The 19,656-nt window shown below is 40.4% G+C and overlaps 2 protein-coding genes across 10 annotated transcripts in view; one reads left to right on the forward strand and one right to left on the reverse strand.

Moving 5' to 3' along the window:
• slc6a17 (solute carrier family 6 member 17) overlaps positions 1-7,226 on the reverse strand; it is a 40,035-nt gene extending 32,809 nt beyond the window's left edge. Inside the window, exon 1 of one of the 2 annotated variants that reach the window (XM_042408738.1) lies at positions 7,140-7,226. The gene's annotated coding sequence lies outside the window, so the exon portion shown is untranslated. The remainder of the gene's footprint in view (positions 1-7,139) is intronic. The other variant, XM_042408739.1, reaches the window with a different exon arrangement.
• On the forward strand, positions 7,217-19,089 carry alx3 (ALX homeobox 3). Of its 8 annotated transcripts, none has more exons than XM_042408745.1 (9): positions 7,826-7,961; positions 8,461-8,622; positions 8,819-9,153; positions 9,810-9,889; positions 11,141-11,295; positions 13,318-13,633; positions 17,644-17,918; positions 18,068-18,193; positions 18,349-19,089. In XM_042408745.1, the coding sequence occupies exons 3-9, from the start codon at positions 9,125-9,127 to the stop codon at positions 18,694-18,696; spliced, it is 1,329 nt and encodes a 442-aa protein (XP_042264679.1). In that variant the 5' UTR covers positions 7,826-7,961; positions 8,461-8,622; positions 8,819-9,124; the 3' UTR covers positions 18,697-19,089. The 8 variants fall into 8 exon arrangements, with proteins under 8 accessions (XP_042264678.1, XP_042264679.1, XP_042264680.1 ...); XM_042408746.1 differs by having other exon boundaries at positions 8,825-9,153; XM_042408744.1 differs by lacking the exons at positions 7,826-7,961; positions 8,461-8,622 and adding an exon at positions 7,217-7,302.
• Positions 19,090-19,656: the final 567 nt, after the last annotated feature.

Genomic DNA, 19,656 nt, shown 5'->3' on the forward strand with positions numbered 1-19,656 from the left:
CTGATGTCTCTTTTGCATTGTGCTCTTTCACAACAATAGCAAAGCGTTCCTGCGGGCCAAAAACAAAGATTGCGAGAGCCATTCGATATATTTTAACATGCATTTCACAAGCTGCTGGTTTGACAGGATGGTTCAAATGATTAAGCAAGAGTGTCATTCTTGCTGTAAAGATGCTTAACTTTGGGTTCGGCAGCATGTTGGCTGAGTTAAAATCAGCCATTGCAGCCATGAAAGCTGGCAACAGTCTGCCATTAAAACCATAAACAACAGAGTAAAGGGTGAAATAACCTGGTCATAAAATCTGGCTAGTCTCAAGGTTTTATGTACAGTTCTGGGCTCTATAAAAACTGCCTTTGCTCTAAGCTCCACAGCCATTAGTGGGAATGATTATCGTCATATATTTCAACCTGTAGTCGCCTACTGAAGTTTTAGGTAATAGTAACTCCAAGGTCTTGCTCGTGACAGTAGGGAAACAAATGATTATTATAAAAGGGTAAAGGTAATTGGCCATAATTCACAAGGCCCACGAAAGAATTTCTGGCCATAATCAAAGCTGGTTTCCATACATTGAAGGTGCCTGTTTGACAGGCCGTTTGTCTGGCTGCATGAAGTTTTTACACTCCCTGCTCCCAATATATGTGCTTAAGAGGAAAATGATTTTAAATTGCATGATTTCGACGGTATCACCATCACCATGGTTTCACCAGTCACCACACTATGTAAAAAGTGTATTCAGGCTTCAGGATGTTTATCAGTTACATGACCTTGTTCTACACATTTACAGGATATAGAAATGAAATGTTCAAAGTTGAATATCTGATTAACTTTTCCATTGCAAATCAGCATTCCTTCTAATAATATACTTATTCGCACCCTTCATATATGATCACATAGGCCTTTTATTTGTATTTAATGCTCATAAATCAATAACAGTGGATACAAATGCCAGTGTACATTTCAGTTGATATATCTGTTGATCACCACTAGATGGTATCATTAACGTCACTGTGCTTCAGGATGTGACATAATGAGGATGTTGATCAAAGGGCTTTAAGTCCATCCACAGTACAAAAAAATCCCAAAATATGAATATGTTGCTCTTCACTCAGGACAGTTCACTCTGGGAGGGGCCGGCTTACTCCGAAACAGAAAGTTTCCATCTTAAACGTTATACTTGTGTCAACGTACTGTGAGGTTCGTTGTGAATATCTGGCTGTTTGTATAGAGACAGTTTGTGTTTCATTACACAGCTAGAGACAGAAATAGATATTACATTCTGAATGGGTGATCATACTAATACAGTATCTGATATCACTGATATATACAAGTGCTACTCCAGCACTGACGTTAGTGGGCCAGACAAAACAAACATGAGTTTCTGGCTGTAACTATAGATTCCTTAAAATTAATTTAAGCATCAGAAGTTGTATTACTTGTTTGTGCAGGATTATAAATATATACTTTATGAAATTATCTTTTATATTATATACAGATATGTTCTGGCTTCCTAACAGAGCAACAAGAAAATTACTGCACAAAGCAAGTAGCTAAATCCGTAAGTCTTAAAAGTAAGGCGATAAAAAGCAATAGTGTCTTTAAAAAATAACACTTACTTTGTCAAAACACATGGACACACACTGACTTCAATAAGGACAGTTGCCTGTTTGATACACAAAGGCCACTGCTTTCTAGTCTTTTTCCTTGGGGGGTCAAAGGTAAAGCCCTGACCTGGTGAGGCCAACATGCCCTTGTTAATAAAACAATAAACAGCAGTCTTCTCTCAATAACCCCCCAGTAAGCACCCTCGCCAGCAGGGTTAGCTTTCTGAGACTCACACTTTCATCTCCTTACTCTGAACTCAAATTACAACTAACATACGTGCATGTGTACGTGAAAGGGGGCGTGCACATGCATCCTTTTGTTCATGCATCATCATTCCAACCACAAGAATATGAGGCTTATGATCAAAATTATTCTAAATCCTGTTTACACATGAGCGCTAAAAGGGAGTTTCATAAGACTTTATTTACTCTTTGCCCACCATATGTGATGGTCCTGAGTGTTTGAAATCTAAGATCAGTCACAGAGGGGGGCCCTGTGGCTCCCAGGACACCTAATACTCTGCGTGCTCCGGGGCCAGTGAGAAGAAAAAGAGCACAATTGGATTAGATATCAAAATAGGGTCAGTGTTTGTTTTAATCAGTCTGGTGACACAGGGAGCTCTTGAAAGCATCGGGTAAAAAGAGCCTGGAGAGAGAGAAAACGAGAAAGAGGGAAGAGGAAGGGAGAGAGATAGTGAGGGAGACAGATAGTGAAAGAGAAGGAGAAAGGGGAAAAAGGGAGACAGAGAGGGCAGTCGGGGTGATTGGTCCCCAGGCTATGGCTGGATAATGGAGACTGGAGGCCGGAGGGGAAGCTGTCTGGGGGGTGGCTGGCCTTCCAGAGTTCATTGTCAGGTCTTCAAACCAAGGGGACGCTGGTCACTTCCACTATGCAGCATTCGTCAAAATGAGCTTTGACAAATATGTGGTGTAGCTGGTTTGTTTTACTCACAACACCAACAAATTATCTGACAAAGAGCTCCTCTGAAGAAACGAGTGTCCATGAAATTGATGATTTATTTGTTAAAGATGATTCAGATCAACAACAACCGTTGCTTTGTTGGTTTTGTGTTGACACGGTTTCAAATAAAGTCCACTGTCTTGTCTTAGTGTGGGCTATCTGATCTGACCAAATGTTTTTCTAATCTTAGGCCCACTGGATATGATTGAGAACGATAGCGTTCACTATCAGCCAGAGAAAGATCTAGTGTAAGTGCTAGGATTTGGCTTTTTTTCCCATGTAGGTGGTTGCAAGATTACATTCCCTCGCCAAGCCAGTGAATAGTGGCTCTTGGGGAACGTATTGTGGTCGCAGCTGACTAGACTTTCCATGGCAGGGCTTAAACTTCTTACTCGAATACACCAGTGAATTTCAGATGTCAAAAATTATTTTCCTATGTCCCAGGACAAATTCAGCCTGTATTCGGGGAACATTTACCATTGTTTCCTACGGACAGAAACATAAAGAGTGGTATGCTTGCTCTTAATCAGTGATGTCACATCACAGCTCCCTGATGAATTACCAGGAAAAGATAAAAAGGTCAGAGGATTCTTGATCAAATAGATGTATTTGCAGGTTCATAACAGACCTCAAAGTCAGTCTTCAATTTATGGTCAGTGGAGTAGCTCCAGACTGTGGATCTAAGTACTATTACAGATTAATGTTTTAGCTGTCTGGCTCTGCGAGTTACTTGGTTATTTCGTTCCACAATACCTATTGAGCCATGACATATAAAAATACTTTAAATGAGTGCTATTTCCCTTTCAATGCCACCCATCTACAGTCCACTGACCTAATAGTTTATTACACATACAGTAGGAATAGTAAAAACAAGGGCCCTTAGAAGGAGGATCTTTCAATCATAATCCCTGTGTAAAGTTGCACAGAGTGAGCTGTAGCATCATATCTTTCAGTCTAGTATGCAATTTTACTGCTGTGTGAGCATGTGCATGTTTGTGTGCATGTCTCTATAAATAAACAGTGTATTTGTGTTTGCCAGAAAGAGCGAGCGAAAGGTGAGAGAGCAAGAGCGAGTGTCTGTCCTAACTCCTGCATATCCATCAGCCTTCTCCGTGGTGTTTGGTAATGGTATCCCCTGGTCGGAAGTGCAAATCCAGCTGCTGCGAAGTGGCCATAAATTAGATTTTCTGAAACTTGGTGCAGACATAGTCTCCTGTGTGTCGTTTGTTGGAGCGCTCAAGCCCCACAAGCCCACTGCAGTTTTCATTATCATTACCTAAATCCCTTAAACTTTACTGATCAACTGTCACATCCCCCAAATGCACATCATCTTTTTTTGTCTGCTGCACTGCTGCTCCCCTACCATTCAATGCAAGAAGTTTAAGTTTAGTTTAAAACTCCAGCTGCACAATTTATCTCTTTTAAAAAGCAGAGACATGTTGAAAACATTACCACTCATGCTTTTGCACTCTGAGCCTAGAGGTTAGTGTGATGTGCCCGCTGAAAGCTTTTCCATATCACAAAGAAATCAACTGAGTAAGTTCAGATTTTTGCAGCTGCTTTCTATTCCTCAATGTGCAGAGTAATTCCAAACAGTTTATTTTCTATCCAGCCACTTCAGCCCCCAAGGTCGTTGGCTTTTTCTCTTTCTAAACAGGCAGAAATCTCACATGTCCTTTCTTGGTGGAACTCCACACAGTCTAATTCGCTATGCTGCTCTGTTCTTCCCCAGCAGAGTTGTGACAGTCTCATTCAGATGTGTAAGAGGTCCTTTAATTTACAGACCTCATCTTCTGCCTCTCATAACAACATACTTAGACCACTTTTTGGCAGCAAGCATGAAGCCGTTCACTCCCTCACAGTTAACAGTTGAACATTCAGTGTGTCGACTGAAAAGATGCACTCCGTGTCTTTTACTAGCTACAGTTCAGAAAAAGATGAGTCAAAGCCGAAACAAAACACTAGCCACCATGCTAGCGAGCGGGAAGCTGTGGGTGAACGGGGGCATTATAGCCAGTGTCTGGGTGGCTGTTTGGGGGGTCATGCTCTGTGCCCAGGCCCTCGGGGCACCAGTAGCAGGATGGGCCCGAGCATCCGCTGGGAGGATGACCCCAGCTATCCCTGTGGAGTTTGGCTTGTACAGCTGTATCTGATTGGACAGGAACAAAGAGCTGCACTGCACCGGGGGGTTTGGCATTCAGAAGATATAAGAACTGATCCTCAAAGACTAGAGTCACTTAGACTTTCACTGATGTTTTCCGATTATGCTGATCTGTATTTCCTACACTGAGAGTGATGGGAAACATGTTTTAAGGAAGATGGGTTTCAGTAAGCAAAATTACTTATTTTGTGGTTCACCAGTGCAGAAATACATGACGGCCATTAGAAGTTCAAATAATTTTGATAATTTACTAGAGAATACAAATGTTAGTGCATATTTTCAGGCTTTTCTGAATATTGTTGTTTGTTTTGTAGCCCTGTAAGCAGGAATTTCTTGAAAAAGACAACACGCTCTTAGTGTGAGTCCTTGTGTAGTTCAAATGAAAGAATAAATTAATAAAAATCATTATAAGGAATTGGTTTTGTGATTTGTGTGTGTATTGAACTCTCTGTCTCTCTCTTTCTCCTGCTCCGCAGAAATGTTTTTAAATTGAAATGTTCGCCAAACTTTTAGTATCACAAGCTTTTTTTGACATTATTTGGTTCTGCTGAACATTTGGACAAAATAATTTCTCTCTGAGATAAAAATGAGATGAGAAATATGATCACACACATCTATCTATCTGGGCTAACTCTGCAGTAGGCTTATAGGCCTGGAAAGTCCACTGAGGAGGAATATCCAGGCGGACATCTCACACCTTGACTCATTTTTAAGACCTATTAGGTATCACAGTCCAACAAATCCTTCTGCCACCACTGATAGCAACAGAGAAATACGAGCGCGTAAAATTGGTTATAATTTTCGCAACTGTCATCCCTCCCCTCAGCTGAACTCGCAAAAACTGACTGATTTACTGTGAGGCTTTCCGACAAACTCGTGTTGTTCTTCCGTGGACCTTCATAAGTATTTATCCAGAATATAGCTGACAGGTTTCTTCCAAAAATGCGAGAAAGCTGGTGGGCTACCGGAGACCTCCTGTGCGTCAAGAGTTTTCTCATTTGATGCGCTGGAGACGGAGGCCGCTGCCAAAGCCGCAGGTCCTGTCTGGAGCCTCAGGATTACAGACCTGTGCGTGTGTTTGAGTTTGTGTCACGATGCCAGAGCAATCATACAGACTGTCACACGAATGTTGGAGCGCATCAACTGCAGTCTTTATAAAGAAAAAGACAATAACCGCCATTATCTCAACAAATGTCAGTTGTGGCCTCGTTTGTATAGTGGTGAATATAAAATTTAGATTGAGGTGAACAATTGTTACCAGAAAATCATTGGGATATAATTTTTTATTTAAATAAAAAAGTGAGGGAAAAAAAGGGTTTTCCCCTGAACTTTCTGAGTATAAGACGGCAGGTTATTGATTGCGATGTTGTAAACTAAGAGACTGATTTCACTTCTTTTGTATTTCATGTTATTTCTGTTTCTGTCCTGTTTGTATTTCTGTTATTTATTTTCCCAATTTATTTCAGATTTTTTATTTGTCTCACTTCAGGCAACGTCTAAACATGTCAGGGCTGCTCTCCTCGAATCTTCGTCGGCCAAAAATAATCTTATTTTTCCATCTGTGAAAATTTAAAACCCGTTCAGATAATGAGAGTCTATCCAGAATATTGAGTTAATCCTTCGTTCGTTTTCTTGCTTTTATACATTATTATGCAATAAAAAGATTTGACAGAAAATTGTCAAAATATTTGGGGTTTCCCCATCCTGCAATCAAAAAATTAGAAAAGAATCTCGTTCCCTTCACTTAACATAAAATAATGCCAAAATTAATCCATAAGCAATTGGAGATAAAATCAATGAAAGCTTTGTCTAAACACCTGAAAAAATGCAGCAAATTCCGCTCTTAATCATGAGATAGAAACAATTGAAAAAAACAAAACAAAACAAAACAAAACTTAACAAAACAAGAAATGGGTCAATAATTATTGTAAAAATCTTTTTGACAAATTGGTTACAGAGACCAATATTTTAGTTTTACGTACAGTATAAACTGTTTAAGTATATACAGTATAAATTTATGTGTAATCCAACTTAGTTACAAACCAAATGTAAAGGTCTATATTCATTATTAAACCAGCATTTTCACTGTAATGTCACACTGAACAGCCGGATTTTACATCAAAAATATTTGAAGTTTTTGAGCGACAAACGTGCCTAAATTGTCCAAATGATATAGTTTAATTCTATTTGGATATACAGATTAATTTCTAAATGCTACAACCGCTAATTAAAATGATCCATCGTTGTTTCATCATCAATTGATTTTCCTATTCTATCTTTGATTGTTTTTTATTTTCATACATTTTTTGAGAGCTCGAGTGTCAATAATAAACCACGAGGACATCAGATTCGTGCATCCCCTCCCAGGTTGAACATGCAGGTGCTACATATCTTGATCCCACGTGAGGACACTCACCGGAAACCCGCAGTGGCTGCAGGACAGGAGGATCTGAGGAGGTTCCTGTCCTCTGGCTCCAGATAATGAAAATCCCATGAAAATCCCATGATCTTCAATCCGTGTTGTTTATCGATGTCCCGACCACCTCTAATTCAATCCAAGACCCCGGGTCACAGCCGAGGTTTGGCTCTTTATGTAAACAAAACAAAAACATCAACTAGATTATAGCTATTAGCCTCCTCGCCGCTAATGTGAGCGCACAGTTCTCATAAACTAACTCCTTACATTAGCCCATTTCCCTCAAAAACAGTAAAAAACAGGCTAATTCATTACCTCCATAGCCTTTGTTGAGGCTGTATGTTTCCAAAGAAATATAGGCTATGCTTCCACCTCAAGGAAATAGCCTTTATTGACCATTTCTAATCCAATGCTGGGTTATTTTAACCTGCGTCACAGAAGGATTACTTGCTATTTTATATTTGACATCAATATTTTAGGGTACCTAAATTAGACTGGGTGAGATAAAGGGTAAAAATGAGGATTTATAGGCCTATATAGATATGAATTTAAATAATAAAAACTAAATTTGACATGTAGCTACTGTACATGCTGACAGACGCAACGGCCTTTATTTGCTTTAACGGAAATTGCTGGGTATTTTTCGGTCTTCCCCGTTACGCATGCGTCACCGCCCAACAGGAACTGTTCGCCAACCGTCCGCCCTAAAAAACATTTAGGGATTATTTATTTTTAGCTCTGGCGTGTGTCCGCTGTATCGGGGCCTGGCTGATACATCCAGATGGTTTTGCTAAGGTGCATGTTTACGGATTCCTGGAGATTGTGAGTAAGGAGCAAAGCTGTACCGGTCTGTCCTTCATTAAGAGCCAGTCAGGGCAGAGAGGCATTTATCACGACAGACTGAGCTTTCATAACACACACACACACACACACACACACACACACACACACACCATTTCTCTTTCTGAGCTACTGTGTCGAGCAAGGCTCCTCATTCAGCTCCCTGTAACCAATATAAGAGAGGTTAATTGCTCATATTAAACTGCTAAAATATCAGAGCGTAATTAGATAGCACCTGTATGAGTCCTTCGGCGTGTTGCTATGACAACGCAGTCAGTGCAACAAGCACTTACTATAGAAAATATATATTTTTGTTTTTTTTTTGTGTGTGTCTCACGTAATAACTGCATCTATGTTTATGCTGAAACAGTAAATTAGAATTAGATCTTTTACTGTAGGTTATCGGTTTTGGGCCTTATGAGCCTTTGTGGTAGTTCTTTCTTGGATTTGAAGTAAATTCCACCAATTTCTAAAACTACAGGGAGAGAGCAACACCCAGCATGTGTGGCGGCAGCAAATCGTTCATGATAAATCAACGGCAGAAGACTATTTCCAAATTTTGATTCACAAAGGCTTCACGGTTTTGTCAATCGCTAGTGTGTCTACACATCAAGGCCCTATTGGTTTGAAGGTCACCAGGAGGGTAATTGACTAACTTAATATGTCACAATCTTTCCTTTCCAGCAGTAAAAAGAATGGAAAAAAACTTTTCCTTTTTAAAGTTTTTTGCTCTTGAGAGCGGTGTGGAGATTAATATTTTCATACAGTACAATTCTCAGCAAGACACCACCATCTACAGTCTATTCTGAAGGACTTTTGTCTTTGTCCCTTTATTACAGACGCAGCTCATCTCCAGTGTGTTGTGGCTGTGACTTTCTGCTAACACTCACTGGGCTCCACTGTGCTCCATGACGCCTCATACGAGGTCAGACAGAGGACAGCAACCCCACTTCCCATTCCCCTTTCGTAAAACCTCAACCCCCATTGCTACAGCAGACCAGCTCAACGTTCCCAGAATGCACCTCTCCAGCCGGCTGACCCCGGGGGTCGGCAGCTGTCAATCATGGCCTCAGCTGGCTCTGCAGCTTCTGGACATAGACTGGAGGATGTGAGGGAGGCCTCTGAGAGGAACCCTGGCTCTGCATATGGGATCATCTCTGTGCATTCATGGCGGGTAATTAAATTAGCTATCCTTCTCCTATTCTAATGCAAACCTCAGGTTGAATCGCCACCCTGTACGTGAGAGGAAAGGCCCCAGGCGGTGATAGCCAGACAAAGACAGCCAGCTTGTATGAAGTATAGAGTTGTACTTCAGTCTCGCTGGCTGTGTTGGTGTTCATCTGGCAGGTCGGTCCTAAAAACTTCTCCATCTACATGCTGTTGGGAGATCACACAGATTGTTACTGGAAAAGGTCAGATCTTTGTTTACCCTCTACACACATGACAGACATTATTATCTATTATAGCACTGACAAATTATTATCTAAAATTTTAAAGGTCTTTATGGAGTAAATCCCCAATTACTTAAAGCATTTGACTGTGTCTGCGTGTACACATGCAAGTCTGTGTGTGTGTGTGCATGTGCCATTAGGTTGTGTGTGTAAGAGAGAGGATGTAAGGTGTAACAGAGTGCGTCAAGACCCTGCAGACTGACAGCCAGGCTGAGAGGATGTAGCGGAGGGAGGGGTGGACGCGGCTCTTTAGCCCAGAGGGCCGCAGGGTGCGCATAGTGCAGGGTCACCTTTATCCACGCTGACTGTGCCTAGAGCTGGGAGGCGGCGAGGGGGGAGACCTGGGACTCCCAACAGGCTGAATTGATTTCCTGTGCAGGGTCATGCCCAGGACAGGCTCGGAGGACAAGGGTTTAGGACCACAGGGAGCAGAGAGGGGAGCTGATCGCTTTGTGGACAGTGAGTTGATGCTGTTTTCTTCAATTTCCCTGCTTTTAACCACCGCTTTTTTCCCTGTGAGTGGGAGATAAATTGCACACATCCCTGGTTGAGGTATAATTTCATATAATGTGCTTATTTTATAATGGACATGTGCTTTGTTTTGTTTGATGTGGCCCGAGATTTCTGTGTCTATTTTATCCTGAAAGTTGGACCTTTCAGCACATGAATGAATGGACCCCCCTCTCATGTGTAATTAAACAAGCCACAGCACACAGATGTCTACACAGACTCATAGGAGACTCTGATTCCTCAGCAAATAACATACCCATAATCCTCTACGTCTTATACCCTCTTGATGCAATATTCATATAAACAGTTACCTGCGGCGGCTCCGAGATCATAGCGCAGACGTTCTTCCTCTTGCCCACATTTCTGGAATGCATTTACTCAGTTGGGTTCGTCAATTCGAGAGTGTTCTGCCGCCTCAGGCTACAGAGGACATGTTTGTCACGAGATTTGAGAAACATATCCGCGTCCCCCCCCCATGTGTACATCTTAAAACATACACTCTCCTCTAACAGAATTATGCGGTTTTTAACGGTGGTCAGTCAGACAGTTTGATAAATGCTGGCAAGTATAGCAAGGCCTGAAGTTTTCAGGGAGGAGTACACTCAGTGTGGGAGGGTAAAAGGTGGCACTGTGGTTGTGATTAACATGACAGCGTAGCCTTTTTTAGCCTCTACGCTCTACTGACCCAAACATGTTAATCTAAGTCATGTTACACATAAATGTCATTAGGCCTTATATGTAAGGACACTAATCATTTTAAACTGAAAGGAGCTCTTCCTTTCCATGCAAGCAGCCATGTCTTTGCAATTTGTGTCCATGCAAATGAAGACTGGAATTTTAATTTTGTTCATGACTTAACTTTTATGAGTCTCCTGCTAAAGACAAGAATCTAGTTTGAGAGTATTATCTGCATATTAGAGACTGTAATTCGCCAAAAAAAGAGTTTTCCTGTTGATTTTTATCAATGTCTGCTTTTTTTTTGACAAGAACAGTTGCTATGTTTCTCAGCTTTTCTGTGTTTGTTATTGAAATTCTGATGTAAGTTAGACTTTGTACAAATAACACTTCAAGCAAGAATCTGAGCTCACTTGGAGCCATCATTCACATGCCATGTTAACTGCATGTTTCTTGTTGCACACAGCTTTTTTCTTTCCTCCACTTGGATCTGTAACGTGCACTGTGGACACTTTGATATTTCAGAGCTCAAGATGGAATCAAATGGGGCTTATGAGGCCTCTCAGCCCAAATGGACCCCATGTTTACACACTTGTCCATCAGCTGAGCAGCGTGCAGCCTCAGGTATCCAGAGAGATGGTGAGATGTCCCCAAAAGCAACCGTGCCGTGTCTGAACCCGGTAAGTGCACCGTGTTTAGACGAAGTTTGTCTAGATTGGAGATAATATGTCAGTATCAATACCCTTTTATCCTACTGCGCAGCCTAACTCATTCTGAGGATATTTAGTCAGTCTCGGGGCGGCATGGTAAGAATTAATAACACATCTTGTGCTCTGTGCCATGGTCAAAGCATATTTTTCTGCTTTTAATTTAGATTTTGTTTTTGTTTTTATATTCAAAGAGTCTCATCAAAACAAAATGTCAGCTGAGCTTAAGTAAAACCCCCCCACAAAGATTTAAGAGTAGCTAATATTACATTAATTAAAACTATTTTTTCAGTGTAAACAGAAAATAATGTTTCCTTCTTGAGTATTGTGTTGCTGTTTCATCATCTCTGAAAGGCATTCAGTACAACAGCAGAAACCCACACAGGAAACCAGCCCATTCAGACCTGAACAACAAGGAAAATAAGCAGTGAGCTGCTTTATATATCAGACAGTAATGCAAAGTAACACAAGAAACATTTTGCCTCTAATCATTCTGCTGTCATGTTATGATAACCTCACGGTCGTGCCGTTGTTTTTCTGGTATGTTTAATCTGAAGTTGCGTTATTCTTAAAATTGTACGATCGAATAAGAATTTAGTTTAAAATCACAACTGGAGCTGAAATCTTAGTTTGAAATTAATATTATTTTTTATTATTACTGATTACAATTTATGTCAGAAAATTCTAAAATGAACTATAGATGTGTATGAAAGTATTTTTTTCCTCCATGACTGCCGTGATTTTTTTTTCAGTGAAATTTTAAGTTTCAGTAAAAATGACTGTCTTAACGTTATTTGCGCAAAAGCAAAGCCGACATTTTTTTTTTTTTTTTACCGCAGTGAATTAATGCCAAAATAAATGTAGGGTTTTTTCCTGTTTTTGAATAACATGTTTTATTTATGTTAATTATCATATTTAATCAAATAAACTGTGATTAAACGCGTCGGGATTTGGAAACTAATTTATTCTCTACATTTGTTTAACGTATTTTGAGCAAATTTCCTCATAATCTGTAATTAGAAAAGTCTTTTTCGTCTAATGGTCAGACATTTGTTAAAGACTATCCCACAACAGTAAAGGTCATTTTATATCAATTAATTCCCTTCTGTCGTTTATCGGAAGAAGACCGCGGTATAAAAACATATACACATCGAAATCTAACGCCCGAAACAATTATATGACTAATGAAACTGGTTGCAAGGTTGAACACAAAGGAAGTTTCAGTCTCAGACTGCTAAGAATGAAAAGAAAACATTTGGGCCTAGTAGTTATGCCCGGCTTTAGGCTATAAAATAAAGTAGCCTAAAGTTAATTGGATTCTATTAAATGGCAACATGAAAAAACAATTATAAAAAACATCCCAACATAACATTCAGTGTTATCGTGGCCTTCAGTTAAAATGTGTGTTTTTTCAGTCAGTTTTCCGTGTGTGTGTGTGTGTGTGTGTGTGTGTGTGTGTGTGTGTGTGTGTGTGTGTGTGTGTGTGTGTGTGTGTGTGTGTGTGTGTGTGTGTGTGCTGTCTGCTTCTCCTGTCCTGCTTGATTTGCTGATTAGGCCCATAACAATATATGAAATAGGAATTAAATGGTTAATTGGAGGGACAGAAACCACACGTGATTGAATTTTTGGCGGATTATATCAGACTGCTGCATGCTGTAAGAGACACCACACACACACAAACACACGTACCCACGCCCACACGTGCACACACACGCACGCACGCTCTCTCTCTCTCTCTCTCTCTCTCTCTTCCTCTTTCTCGCACAAACACACACACACACACACACACACACACACACACACACACACACTCCACTCCCGGTTTCACGGGTCTTTGTTTCTGATCTTTAAATCCCACCCACTTGACATGAACAGAGAAGAGAAAAAAATCTCTCACTCAGGCGCCCACACCATCAGCGCCCAGTCGCTGTTGTCTATACTGCCTGCTGGACCCGTAAGATGGAGACGGAGAGTTGTTTGCCTTTCTCTTCGCAGACCAGCAGGAGGACGCCGCCAGAAAACTCCCCGGGACTGGAGCACGGCGGCACCGGCTCCTTTCTCTCCTGCGATGAGCTGCACAAACCCTCGCACCTTCCTCCTCTTCCTCACCGCCTCAGCCTGCGCGGGGATGTATACGCCGCCTCCATGGGGAGGTTTGGTGATGCTGCGGCGGACTTTACGCACGGCGCTGCCCCGGCAAACCCATCCGCCTCACCGTCCAAACACAGCAAGTTCTTGGACAGTATAAACCAGGATCAAAAGGGGACAGCGATTAGCGGGAAACCGGCGTTTTACGAGAACAACTCAGAGGGTAAGTTAGAGAGAATGAATGGGTTAAAAAAGAAAAGAAATAAGATCAACTGATCTGTGAGTAAAAGCAGTAAGAACAACTACAAGATCTTTACAACTATCACTAATAATAACGATGGTTTAACTTGTTTTTATATTCTTTGTCTTCACTTAAAACAAAGCACAATTACTTGACAGTAGACTGTAAGTTTTATATTTAAGAGTCAAAGTATCAAAGTAGTTTATGTAAATTTCTCAATCCTTGCCTTTTTTCCCAATTGTTTCCAATTTCACAAATTAAATATTGGCCATCCTGCACAGAATAAGCGGGTGTAAAAATAAACGGATGAGTGGACAAATAAAATATGAGAATAATCTTTATCCTTCTGCCGTGCCTTGTTAAATTTTATAACAAATGAAAAGACATAAATCCGATGGATCCGTTCCAAATTTTTATCAGTGAGACAGGTTTTTTCATTTTGCAGGGTCTATAAATGTCTGTTCAACTTATAATCACACAAAAGTGTTACTTTAATTTTAACCAGCTATTTCAAAGGAAATCACAGTTGTGATAAAAATGTCAACAAGTTTTCTTTCACCTGACAGTCCTTGATGTAAAGTGAAAGAGGTTAAAGGTCATCCTGGCAGCAAGTTGGGTGTGTCATTAGGCTGCAGGTCAGCTATCAGGCTTTTAGGCCAACATTCAACTTGATAAATCTCTTTATTAGTTATTACACTCTTTCTTTCAGTTGTTTCCTTTCCTTCTCACATGCATATTTCTGTTATGAAAAACACAACAGAAATGACTTTTGACTGAATTTTGCAAGCAGGCGAGCGCACAAAGGCTGTCAGACATAATAGCCCGCAAATGTCCATCTTGGGAAGAAAAGTAATGAGTGTATATGTTGAACTGAAGCCTTAGGAAATTATGTGGTCTTTCACTGTATTTATTGGTGTTGATGATTCTGCAAAGCAACAAAGGATATGAGCGCTGATAAGGTCTTTGTGATATCTGTCCAGAATAATATACAACAGCTTGATTCATGTTGCTGCCAAAGACAGCCAATAGATTTTTTTTTCACAATTAGTTATGATAATGATATCAGTTATCCTGTTGGAAAATGGACTTTTATTACTTTTCTTAAAAAATCTGTTTAAATAAGAGAAAGCATGTATGGTTTTCAATTTCCTCTGTCTGTCTGTCTCACGTACAAGGTTCATGCACACACACACACACACACACACGCTTGTGCACTGACAATTGCTCAGTGTTAGTTTAATTAAATCTGTAATTTACTGGGTATATTACTGCAAGTGCGCGGGACTTTGCATATATGTATGTGCAGAATAGATACTGTGTGTGTGTATCTACTCACGCTACTCTTCACTTGTGTATTTTTGAGTTTGGGCTCGCGCACCTTCAAAGGTAAACACGTCTTCCTGTTTTGTCTGCAGTGGGAGGAAAGTTTAGTGACGGTTGGACAGACCGACACATGAAAAACCCGTCGGCCATCTTTGCACTTATTATTTTAGGGCGTAACATTAATTTGCAGTTTCTCGTGATTGTAATACAGAATTTCCCTTTTTTTAATTAATGGGTGCGTTGATTTTTTTAAAAATTGTTTCACACGCATTTGCTTGAATTTTTATCATGCAAACTCACATTTTTTCAACAAAAAGAAGTTCAAGGTTTCTTTCTATTATTTATAAATGAAATTAGGTCAATATATAAAAAATAATCCTTGTCTTGCATTTACTCATTGGGGAGTTTTAACACTTAAATATCTTTATTAAGACTTTTCATACTATATTTGCTATATTGCAAAACTGGGTAATATGTATGTTGTTCCCATTGGGAAGTTAGTTTTTTGTCTCTATATGTGCGGTATATAGCCGCTACAGTATATTCAAGACAAAATCCATTCACAAGGATGATAAAGCTCTTAATTCATATTTTCTGATACAGACATTTGCTACACACACACACACACACACACAAATACATCTTATGTCTCCATAGAAATAAAATAGAGTAAAACAATCCCTTATTATTTAACTATCTACTATTTAAGAACTTTTGTGAACTTGGCATCATAAACTCAAGTTAAAATGTTGTAAGTTCCCATTTAGAGGCCGAGATCGATTAATTAATTGGTCTTTATGGAGAAAATCACCATATCAGATAAAATTTTAAATCGGTGAATATTGAATATCCATTGAAGAGACCGGATGAAACATATGTTTTAAGGATTGAAGAACCAGTACAAATAGGTTTCCACAAAGTGAAAACCTATTTGTACTTAGCAAGAGACTTGGAAAAGAAGCAGCTTAAATTTCTACCACGACAATTTTCAGCGTAGTAGAGTTGATCCCCGTACTCCCAACATATTCTTACCTATACATTTAAATTTTATCCTCTTATTTGCCTTTTCCCGCATTTCATGTAGCTCTCCAGTTACACTGGAGTGGAGGCAGAGCGGATGTGGGTGTTTGACGGGGTAAAAGCTATACAATGGCCCGCGGCCCCAGTTTGCAATCTTGACAGAGAATATTTTCGGCATGAACTTGGTTAGTGTGAGGTTGGATCTAATGGACACGAGGAAATTAATGTTACAATGAAAAGTGCTCTCTGTTGGGTCCAATATTGAATTAAGGGAATAGCAAAGTAGTGTTTCAGCTGCCCCGGTGAGTGCCTGCAGATAGATGAAGAGTGATTTTGTTTTGGAGCTCAGGGTTAAACATAATGAACATGGACAACAACATCCAAACACTGCGGGAGGGAGCAGCCCTTTTCCATGGTCTGTTAACAGGAAGAGAGGGGTAATGTGTTCAGATTTCCCCTCACTGCTGAATGTGAAGGGCAGAATGTATATTATTGATTCAAACAATCGCGTGCTTTAACAGATATAAATTTGTCAGATATTTCAGTGCTGCATCTTAATATGAATATTTTGACTTGTGCACTGCAGTAGGTTTCCTATAAAACTGATTGATATATCTGTCTAGAGGGTGACCTTTAACATTTTTTTTTTAATATTTCCAAATAAAACAAATCAAATCTTGTTTTCTACTTGTTGCCTTGTGGGTTTAATTCAAACCAACTCACAGAGAGTGCACTGCCTACTGTAAATACGGTGTGTCTGGGCTAATCATATTAAAACACTGCTTGGCTGAATTAGTGTTGTGTGTGTGTGTGTGTGTGTGTGTGTGTGTGTTGCTCTTCTCAGGCGCCTCATAGTTCAGCTTTATTTGGCAGTTTAAGTCTGGGAATCAAATTGAGAAGCATAAAAACAAACGAGAGATTAATGGTTTTCAGTTGTTTGATGTGATAGCCTGTTTAATTTGATTTTGTACCAATGCGTAGAATTTATGATGTATTGCTTTTAAAGTCTGACTACTGTGTGCCAGTACTATTATCCAGATAAAAGTGTGCTGGTTAAAAAAGGACTTAAAATGATTACTCTGGTAGTGAAAAAGGGAGTGGTTGATCATTCAGTTGTTTGCACTGGTGCCTCACATGCAAAGACCCAGCACTGACTTTTTCTGTATAAATGTTTGTTGGGGTGTCTACCGGATGCTCCGACAGCTGCAGACATAAAAAGGCATTTATGTTGGCTATAGGTATGAATGTTTGTGTGTGTTAAAAGCCTGCTGATTTGTCTGTGGTGTTTCACTTATTCAATCTCTCTGCATACAATAGAAATTAACCTGTTGTGACAAAAAAAGTTTTTATTTGAAATTTTATTTAACCAAAAATATATTTTACAAAGTTGGATTACACAAAATATTTGACAATCAGGCTTCAACAATGTTGAAAATCTAAATGAGAAGTTAAGGTTGCAAAAAGTAAAGTCGGCAATAAGAATTGTACAAAAGATTACAACCTCAAAACAACCTGCAGTGGCACCTTGAAGACAGTCTGGCAGTGTAAACCATCAAACAATGAAAAAAAAAGCCAGAATTTTCCTTTGAATGATTTCTCATTATTTGAAATATAACTTTGCGTGTTTCTGTGTGCCCTGCATGCCTCAGTCAGAGAGAAAGGAGCTCCAAAAACCATGGGCTATCCTGGGATTGGCACAGACTGTTGTGGAAAGCTGAAAGAGCCAAGCGGCGGTTTACAGGGAGACTCTATCGCTGACTCCATCGACTTATCGGGCAAGAACAAGAAGCGCCGCAACCGCACCACCTTCAGCACCTTTCAGCTGGAGGAGCTGGAGAAAGTCTTTCAGAAGACACACTACCCTGACGTGTATGCCCGTGAGCAGCTGGCCCTGAGGACCGAGCTCACTGAAGCTCGGGTCCAGGTGTGTGTCAGGGCAACTATTTCATATCAGCGCTATTATTTTACACCTTTTAATTTTATGAATATAAGCAAAGGGGACTCTATGGCCTGAACAAGACTTCTTCTCTTCTGAAATTTTTCCAATATGTTCTATATTTTTGTATTTGATAGGTTTGGTTCCAGAATCGTAGAGCCAAGTGGAGGAAACGGGAACGATACGGGAAGATTCAGGAGGTCCGCAACCACTTTGCTGCTACGTATGATATCTCTCTTCTCCCTCGCCATGATACATACCAGGTAGGTCACTTTTTCATTGGTGCAAAGCAGAACAAGCTCAATCCGACATTTGCTGATATTGTATCATGATTTGTGATCATAGCAAAGTATAATATATTTCTGTGTTCATTCAATTAAACTCCAAATGTGTCTAATCCTAAAACCTTCGTGTCCAGATGCAGGGCAACCTGTGGCCAGGGGCGGTTTCAGGGGGAGGAGGCGGTGGTTCAGGTGCTGGTTGTGTCCTAGGAGACTCCATCCCCTCGTCCTGCATGAGTCCATACCCTCACCCCCACAGCAACCTGCAGGGCTTCATGGGCATGCCTACGTCCCCCAGCCACCCACACCACCACCACCCGCCTCACCATCCGGGCATCAACGGTCTCTACTCGCTCCACAGCTTCCCAGGAGGCCTCGGTTCCCCCTCCATCGAGGGGCCTGAGACCGAATACAAGCCAACGGGCCTGGTCGCGCTGCGGATGAAAGCCAAAGAGCCAGGCAGCATCCTCTCCTGGCCTACATGACCACAACAGTGCCAGCTCCCCCATTATGCACTGACTGAGCCAAAGCATATTACATTCCTGACCCATACACAATCCCAGATGTAGGCTACAAACCCACCTCAGCATATGACTCAAATATTTCCTCTTAACATTTATCTAAGCCAACTTGGAGATTTTTCAAAATTCAGAAGATCTTGGAATAGGAAATTCATGAACATTGAGGGCAATTTGAGCCTCTTGCACGAAAACCCAGTGTATTCATGGGAACTTTCCATGTTTTAGTTTGATATCGCATTGCTGAGACCAAAGAGGAAAAATTATTTAAGCATGTAAAAAATGTAATTATCGTATTAATCATTGTTTTATGTCTGTTGTGCTTTTTAGTGTGACCAGTAATAAAGGCCTCCATCTATATCATCTGTCTTGTTTAGTTGGAAGCTATTTTTGGAGATTTAGAAAATGCAACAAAAACAATGTCAGCCGGAATTATTTTAGCCTTGTCATGACTCTTTTAGAAGACGATAACCAAAAGAGCTAACCAAAAGTCTGTCACATATTTAACTGGGAATGTGGTTGTGAGGCAAAAATGCTTTGCAGGCTGTGGTTGCCATAAACACAAAAGTTTCTGGTGTGCGGGAAGTGAACTTTTTTGTATTCGAGAAGTGAACAGACAGACCGTACATGTGCAGTCTACTTGGCTTCACTTCAAGAGGCCTTCAGGTGGCACCTCATGCATCAGGAGCGAGTGGCAGGTTCATTAATGAAAAGCTAACTGAGGGACCACACTTCACTATTAATGATAAAGTAGAGAGCCTCCCACAGACGGCTGGCTTCACATTAAGGCAGGCATTTCTCATTCACATCTGGCATCAGTGGTAAACCCGACCAACTGAGTAATGAGTTACAGTTTAATAGAAGAAATTGGGGTTACCAGGGCCCAGAGTGTATTTTTTCGGTTATGTTATTCACTGAATCCAGGTC

This window comes from Thunnus maccoyii, chromosome 4, assembly GCF_910596095.1.
Source record: "Thunnus maccoyii chromosome 4, fThuMac1.1, whole genome shotgun sequence".
NCBI lineage: Eukaryota > Metazoa > Chordata > Actinopteri > Scombriformes > Scombridae > Thunnus > Thunnus maccoyii.